General features: G+C 40.5%; 1 protein-coding gene across 2 annotated transcripts in view; it reads left to right on the top strand.

Moving 5' to 3' along the window:
- Positions 1 to 2,610: 2,610 nt before the first annotated feature.
- LOC133971360 (mitochondrial adenyl nucleotide antiporter SLC25A23-like) overlaps positions 2,611 to 9,170 on the top strand; it is a 56,103-nt gene continuing 49,543 nt past the window's right edge. Inside the window, exon 1 of one of the 2 annotated variants that reach the window (XM_062408680.1) lies at positions 2,611 to 3,156. In XM_062408680.1, coding sequence (XP_062264664.1) covers positions 2,944 to 3,156 — 213 coding nt within the window. In that variant the 5' untranslated portion in view covers positions 2,611 to 2,943. Of the gene's footprint in view, positions 3,169 to 9,170 lie in introns of both variants that reach the window. The other variant, XM_062408679.1, reaches the window with a different exon arrangement.

The following is a 9,170-nucleotide window of genomic DNA, read 5'->3' as shown; positions in this document are numbered from 1 at the left end:
TGAGCCAAAAGAGACACTCTGGCAGAGCAAGTTTTGTTTTTCATAAGTTCTTCTTTTTTTTTTCCAGGGTCGGGGTTCAGTTTCACCACGTTCCACACTAGAGTTGTGGAAATGTCTCGATTCTTAGATGCATCACGATGTGGACTATGCATAGATGAAGAGACTGAACTCAATGACTCATGAGGTGCTGTCATTTGCAAGCACCTCGGCACACAAAACACACTGAGGACGTTGCTCAGTCGTGCCAGTGACGTGAAACCAAACTGTAAATAACTCTCGTCATATTTGCAAAGCCCTGGCTTCTTCGCAACTGGCGCCTCGGTTGTCTGACTTTCACAAATCAGAAACTTGTCCATGGTTGTGTTTGTTTGCTGATACAGTGTGTGTGTTGTTAATAAAGTTGTAATTGCAACGTCATGGTCTTGTGAGTGTGTTTGTATGTGTGGGTGGCTTGGAGTGACTTGCACACGAATAATGAATAAGGAGGACGCAGTTCGGCCTCCACACCACAACGGGCTGACTATGCACTGGGACGTGGGACGTTGCCCCATGTTGCAGTGTCTTTCTATAATACAGTAATGTCAATAATAACTTCCCACATGATTAAATGAATATGATGTGTAACCCGACATTTTAGTGCTGCTCCATCCTGACAGTGATAGTACAACAAGGAACCTGCATGTGGACTTTAACTTCTAGGACTTGGTGTGAATGTTGTATTATCTCAATTCAATTCAATTCAATGCCTTTATTGTCATTGTACAGTGCACAACAGTCCAGTTGATCACACATATATACACACACATCAAAAACAGTGGATAACATTCACACATATAAATACTATATAAATACTATATAAATAAGTTAAAAGTCAAGAGTTACAAATAAAATTGCACATGTTCTCTATTGCACTATAGAACATGTGCGATTGAATCTTTAACGCTTGCCTTTAATCATTTATCATTTTTACTTTCATTGAGTATTTCTATTATTTTCTTTAATATTATTCATGACATATTTTTGTATTATTAATCTCTATACTTCCAATTCACTACATTTCAGAAATGCCATATCTTCTTCAGTCATCAGTCCAACAGACAGTCAGTCCTCAGAATAAATGCATTCTCAGAATAAGTTACGAATTATTGAATGTACTTGGTGGCATGGTATGAAATAACATTTGTGAGTTACATGAAAAAGATTTTATTCTGTGAGTAATCAATCACATTATCAGATATTTTTACTGCCATTCTTAAAGATGGGTTGAAAAAAGTGAAACAGATGTGTTTCACTTTGGATACAAATTGTAGGACTGCACCAAGAAGTTCCTTACACCTAAACTATTATGAGGGAAAAATTGCCCTGATTCCTGCTCGTTATTAGAACCCTAGCTGATAAGTAAATACAAATATGGGGGAAGTCCTTGAAAGTCTGAACTGATAATTTCAATTTTAATTTCTCTCTCTCTCTCTCTCTCTCTCTCTCTCTCTCTCTCTCTCTCTCTCTCTCTCTCTCTCTCTCTCTCTCTCTCTCTCTCTCTCTCTCTCTCTCTCTCTCTCTCTGTCTCCTATCCTGTGGATGCTGACCAGGCATCTCATTATCCTTTGCTGCGCGTCACAGCTCACAATCCCAATTAATAATGCTATTAATAGCAATAACCTTTCAATGGTTATTTACACTTCATCTTCAGCTATGTACAAGTATTCAGATCGTTGATTTTACAAATTAATCATTGTCATTGCTGCACTTACATATAGTATATGCTAAGCTGTGTTCACTCACTTGACAGTTTATAAAACACATCAAGATAAAACTAATTCAGTCCTGTTGTAGAAACCAACATCTTTTCAATTCCACATTTTGCAGGACATTTGCATCTTTGAATATAGGATGATAATGTAATTCAATTTGACTGGCTACTGGCTTGTATGGCAGCCCTATGAAAAACCTGCGGCCTTCTCAATAGATCTGACATAATTACCTCTATGACTTTTTAAACTAAACGCTGTCCAATTTTAGAATAGATAGACAGTGAATATCCTTTGTGCGTTCTACCACACTAATTAATGACTACTGCCAGATGTTGTTAGAGGATGTTAGTGACCACCAGCGGATTTTAGGGGCATATCTTCAGCTGTGTACCTTCCTTAATAACTTAAAAGAGCCCATGGTTGTTGTGTTAGTTAGCATAAGGTTTGAAGTCACACAATTAATTGCTATCTGCACCCTCACCACTAGATGCCAGTAAATCCTACATCATTAGGAATGTAATTATGGCCTAATAAACAGAGATAGAGTATTTGAAAAATAACTAAGTAATCCTATTAAATAATAATAGACCCTGACTTAATAACCCTGCTCTGATTCTGAGTGGATTTATCATGTTGGGACTATAAATAAATACGTGTAAAGAGTTCATCTCACAGCCTGACTTGTTTGTAGTCCTTCTATATCACGATCCTACCACGCGAACTATTGTGAGCGCGTGCGCTTAAAATGTCACGCGTGTCAGCTGCGGCAGAAGGGCGTACGTCACAGAAAGGAGGCGGATTCACATGTGGATCTAAATGCGTGTCAGTGGATCTTCGTTTCTGATCGACTGCACCAGCACAGACACAACCGGGCGGCTGGAGTGGATAGACCGTGGAAGCGCGCACGCAGATGTGTCAGTGCTGGTTTGACAGACTGCGGTAAAACCGCTAGGTCGGTCACGACTTTCGGAAACTAATACATCTGAGTGAGTGAGTGGATTTGCGCGTGCCGGAGATAAATCCCACGCGAGCTGTTCTGAACCACATCCATCCATCCACCCGGGACCTGCCCCGCTCTGCTCCCCCTTCCCCGTGTGGTGGTAGGCACCGGCCCGCTCTTCTCAGCGCTGACTCTGCTCGGCTGTGACACTACCGGCCGATCAGCACCGAACACCGGCTCTCTTTCTTTCACATGGGCGGAGACGAGGAGGGGTTCAGCGCCCGGAGAAACCGCGGAGGGAACGAGGAGAGCGGAGAGTGTGCAGCGTCCCTGGACCCGGACAGAGAGAGGAGATATGCGGAGCTGTTCGAGCAGCTGGACTTGAATAAAGATGGCAGAGTAGACATCAGCGAACTGAGGACCGGACTGGCAGCTCGTGGTTTACACCGGGGAGAGGCAGACGAGGTGAGGAGACCAGTAAGTTTTTTTTACTCCTGGACAGTGTCACAGGCTGATGCTGTAGGTCAGGTGCACATGCAGGGTAAACGGCTGTAGCCTAGTAACATCAGTCTGTTGCAAACTGACAGGGACAGCTCATTTCACTATCCTCTGTACATATTGTTATTGCCATGCAGCAACAACCTGAGGTTTTACTTTGAAAAGCTCGATGTCGCCGTCTGATCGTTAGATTTAGATAGCATGATAAAGAAAAAGGATTGAAATCATTGAGTGTAAAACAACAGTTTGAACTGTAGGGGAGAGCGGGGTAATGTTAGCCTGGATGCCAGACGAATTTAGCCCCGCCCACAACATTTGAGGTCGGGAAGTTTGGTCTGGAGTCGCTCCGTTGGGGAGAAATTATGCCCGGTTCGAAATCATCCGGACCAATCAGATTGTCAGGGCGGGCTTTATACGATGATGGACAGATGATCACCGGTAACGTAATCAACCACGTCATCAAAGTGCCCTTGGGTTGAATTCGTTTTCAACAAACATGCCTGCCGCTGGAGAGCTGAGATGTGTAGATGCTGCCATTGAGTCTGTTTTAGAAGACATCGACAGCGCATTCATTTTGAAAGTCGGAACAGAGAACGTTGAGGCGACGCCAAAGCACCGCGCTAATCCCTATCGCGCCGGCGCTTGGCTGTTCACACCGGACACTGAAGCGACGCTGAACCGCTGGGCAGCGCTAATAATATCACCCGTTGATCCAGTAGATTAAAAGCATATACTTACTTGTTGCTCCAACATTAAGCAACAGAGTCAGGTCCGGTTCTACGGGGGTGCATAAGCATGCATTGCACCCCCAAAAAAATTGTTTGCACCCTCAATTGAAAAAAAATAAAGATTTTTTTTTTTTATAAATATGATAAAAATAATAAAATACTTGCTCACAAAACAAATTGTAATGAAACTTGTGACTATTTCCATTAAATACCGTTGAGATATGAGCATCCGACATCACTCTGACTGTTCAACAAACTGACAAAATCACTCCGCATTTATGTATGGTGTTTTGTTTATATGTTGCTTGGCAACAGTCCGCTCAGTGGGAATTTATTTTTGTTGCCGGAAGCAATTTCATTCGTTTATATGATTAAATAAACAAACAAATCACAATCTATTGTCAATTATTATTATTAACAGTACATTTTACTAGTATATATTTTGCTTTATACTGTTGTATAAAGCAATATCACACTCGAGGGCGCAATGTCGTCGCTCTATATGATTGGCCGCCGGCCGGCATCGTGTGTCATGCCGGCGTCGTTTGCAAAATGCACGCACCCATAGTATATCTATAGCGCGCACGGTAGTGACGTTGAACTTCTTCGGCAGCAACAGTTATATATCCGTTGGATATCCATTTAGGAATGGATATCCGAAAATGGTTAAAAAAGAACACAGCAGAAGACATTAACCGGAGCAGGGAGGAGGATGGAGACAATGTGGGTCACGCGGCAGCCGGAACAGTTGACGTTACTTTGGCTTCTGTCAACGTCAGCTCTATAACCGTTGTGGAGGCTAGCACTAGCAACGCCAGCTCAATCCTGCCCGACTCGCTGCCTTTGCCTGCGCCGCCCTCACTCCCGGACAAGCAGCCTTCGGCTTCGACACTGCCACCCGTTGGCGGCCCGCAAGTGCCAGGGGATCTCGGATCAACACAGCCTACCCAGGTATTTCTTAAAACATATCCGACTCGCCTGTACAGTGGGGTAAAGCGGTCCTTTTGCAGCTCGTGGTTTGCTGCTAGAGAATGGCTAGAGTATTCGTGTGAGAAAGATTCAATTTTCTGCTATGCCTGCAGAAACTTTTGGTCAAATAAAAACAGCACCGATGCTTTCACCATGACTGGCTACAACAACTGGCGCCATGGTAGAAAGGCCTGTGTGTAAAAAAGCGAAGTCTGAACTGAAGCTGGGTAGCTGGTTTGTATAGTACTGGTGCACCCCCTGTAATCTCAGATGCACCCCAAGGCATTCTGTTCTGGAACCGGGCCTGAACAGAGTCCCAAAATTGGTCTTTCTTGGTGTTGTCTTTATACAAGGATCATACAACTCACTGTACTTCTCCACTTCAATTATTAATTTAATGTCATCCATGTTGAAGAACTTCGCTGTTTGCTCCGTTAAATGTCGGGTGTCGGGGGTAAATTATGTATTCTCCACTCAAGCCTATGTGGAGAATACGTAGCCCCCTCTCTCTCTCTTTTAATCTGTATCTCTGCTTGTGTGGCTGTAGTGGATGGGCAGAGGGGGACATTTAATAATGTCAATGGTCAAATTAAAACTCCAGGACAACAGAAGGGGACTTCAAAGTATGGGATGCATATTTGATCATTTATATCATATAAGATATGTCATCAATATAGTTTAAAATCGTTTTTCAGTGTGTTTCCTGGTGCGATACACTCGCGTCAAGCGCAAGAAATAGACTGGCATTTGAATACGCATATGTTTTTTGCATGTAAAAGTACATTTTCTTGCTTTGAACTTAATCAACTGTTGTGTCAAAACAAATTGAATCAGGTAGAAAAACTTATATCATACATGTTGGTGAACTTTCAACATATAAAACCATGTGATTGATGCTACATGGTGCCACTTTACCCCGGGGGTAAAGTGGGACACAAGACCACTTTAAAACAATCATATTTTCGCTGCCCTTCGTCCTTAAGACATTCTGATCATTTCCATTTCTAGAAAACATCCTGAATTAATGGGAAATGTGTAAACTTGACTAATATATCATTTTAGCTCGCCTAGAGGGGAGCAAATGTAAAAAATGTCCCACATTACCCCGCTCTCCCCTACAATACCAGCTGCCTGCAGTGTTCAACAACTACTTGAACACATTTAAGATGAAGTGGGGGATAAATCATTAACAGTTCTTGTTATCAGGTGCCAAGCAACAACTTGTAAGAACGCAAGTTTAACCATCTGAACACCAAAGCATATTGTGAACTCCACTTCCCACATGAAGAACATAGGTTTTAAGGTAATGGCTGCCATTGATCACAATCTGCCATCCAATATATCGTCATATAGAGGCTACATAAACAATCACTGTCAATTATATCATAACATACAGGCTTATTTCACCAAAAAATGAAAATTCACTCATTATCTAGATGTCTTTGAGACCAGATACATGTTTGGAGTCTCAGGGGTGAACCGTGTTGCTGCCAAATCCAATATAATATTACGACTATAACAATAAATATTACTTGGGGTGTTAGAAACACAGCAGACCAAGGTCAAGGCTCTACCATGAACAAGAAAGCTTATAATCGTAACAAAAAAGAGAAATTAGCCCTTTATAACAATGAAGGTAATCCTCTCAAAGTAATCCTAAATTAGTCTTGGATTAATTCTTCAAGTTTTATTTTTTATTTTTTCGTGCTGTGCTGTTATTGTAGAATTTACGTCTTGCACTCCTCTCACATCTACTGTGCACTGTGTAAGGAATGTGAATTGTCATAAAAATTAAGCATTTCTGTAATGTGCACGATTCACATTCCTGTTACCTTACACCTTACTTTGCTTCTTACAATAAGAAACAATGAGTAATTTCGAGGAAGAAAGAAAGAATGTTGGCGGCTGTAGCTGAGGGGTAGAGCGGTCATCTACCAGAATGTCGGCAGTTCCATCCTCAGTCTTTCCCATCTGCATGCCGAAGTGTCCTTGGGCAAGATGCTGAACCCCGAATTGCCCCTCATAGAAAAAAAAGTTCTGCTGTATGAATGTATGTGAATGTTTGAATGGCAAACTGTACTGTTAAGCGCTTTGAGTGGTCATCAGGACCAGAAAAGCGCTATATACAAACCATAACCATTACCAATTACAATTGAGGTAAGATTTTAATTCTTACCTGTGTATGAAATCAAACCATTCAGACAGGATTGTGGAAAATGAGAGTTGCCATTGCAGTGTCTGCTTTCTCTTCTTAAATAGTGATCCTTTCAACATGTTGGAAGTACACAAGCTCCTCTTTTGAGAATTCAAGCAGCTCTTACCATCACTCTCGACCCTCCTGTGGGAGCCAGGACCTTCCTGAGACTTCTATAACTCACCCATTGAGTTGAAATGCTGTATGAATAGAGTATGAGAGTACAGGGATCAGTGTATGGGGCTACATTCCTGATTTTACATTACAACCAGGCAAGCTTCCACACTGTGCATGCCACAAGAGTTTTGTATATAGATAAAGTCAAACAAAAAAGTTCCATTCCAGTCTTTTAATTCTTGCTTTGAAATTTCATACCAAAATTAATTTCATCATATCCTTGGGACTTCGAGTTCTCAGCCTCACGACCGTCTGTATGGAAGGCTCTTGGAAAGCAGAAGATTAAACGATGAAAATAAAGTCGCAAAGTTTAAATTTGCGACTTTAAATTTGAAAATACTTGAGTGATCATGTCATAATTAGGAGTTCCCATGCCTCATAATATCACTCACTTATCAAAATGATGGTGAGTACTTAATGTCTTACACTTGATTTTAATTTGAAAAGATATATAAATAATATAGAAATGTATGATTATCTTGACAAGCTAAGGAGCAGCTTCAGCCACAGCCTCATTCAACCCTGCTGCTCTAAGGAACGATACAGGAAGTCGTTTCTCCCAACCGCTGTACAACTCATCTACCTCTGTCAGAGCCACCATCACAGAACTGAACTGCACTAAATATACCTGTCTCAATTCATCATTTTATAGAATAACATTGTCTTTTGCATACTCTGTCTACATATTCTTACACTCACAGTATATTATATTATCTATTGTATCGCCAAATACTTATATGTATACCCGTACTATATATCATATATTATATCATACTCTTTGTATATTTTTTGTATGTATAAGTCTATATACACATATTTTATTTATGCATATGTACATGTTATTATTATTATATTTTACTATTATTATTATTATATATACTGTTGCTGCTATTATTACTATAAACTGCTATTATATTGGTATAATTACTATCATATATAAATATATATTATATACTATATATACTGTACTATTTTTTATATACTGTCTAACAATAACATTACCATCATATCATCAGTACTATTACCATCATCTGCCACTGCACCTTATCTACCTATTCACCTTGTGTTTCTGTTTTTATTCTTTCTACCACAATATTTTATATTTAGGGCCCGAGCACCGAAATCGGTGGGAGGCCCTATTGAATTCTTAAGGATTTTTACTAGGGCCCGAGCACCGAAATCAGTGTGAGGCCCTATTGAAATTGTAGGCGTTTTTCCTATTATTATTAGGGCCCGAGCACCGAAATCGGTGGGAGGCCCTATTGAAATTGAAATGATTATTATTAGGGCCCGAGCACTGAAATCGGTGGGAGGCCCTATTGAAATTGAAATGATGATCATTATTATTATTATTATTATTATTTTTCACATGTTTAAATGAATTGGCTTTTTGAGGGCTTTTATGTGCTCAAAACGTTGTAGGAGTTTGCAGTAAATACGAAGGTGGCGAAAATGTACGTATTCTGGAGTATTTTGAAAAGGGCGTGGCAAAATGGCTCAAGAGCGCCACCTACGGAAAAGCCCCTCATTTAGCATTAACCGATCCTCAAAAAAAACAAAGACTTTTGTGTATCATGACTAGATGCACAAAAAAGTCCATCAGTGCATTATGAATAACGCAACAGGAAGCCCGCCATTTATGATTTAGTGGCCATTTTGGGCATATTACATTTTTTTTACTTTGATATACTTGTCGTACAGCTTTCATCAGATCAACTAAAAATTTAGACGAGTGTCATCACAACAAGATGAAGATCTAAAGTTATCAAAGAATTAACTTCTTAGACACACCATCTGACCGTGGCGTGGCATCAAAGTGTGACGAAACGCCATGAAAACACGAGCGTCTGTATCTCAGACATATTTGGTCTAATCGACTCCAAACTAAACGTAAGACAAGAGTCACGTAAGAC

Source organism: Platichthys flesus, chromosome 16 (assembly GCF_949316205.1).
Source record: "Platichthys flesus chromosome 16, fPlaFle2.1, whole genome shotgun sequence".
Taxonomy (NCBI): Eukaryota; Metazoa; Chordata; class Actinopteri; order Pleuronectiformes; family Pleuronectidae; genus Platichthys; species Platichthys flesus.
This window is presented reverse-complemented; position numbering and strand designations above follow the sequence as displayed.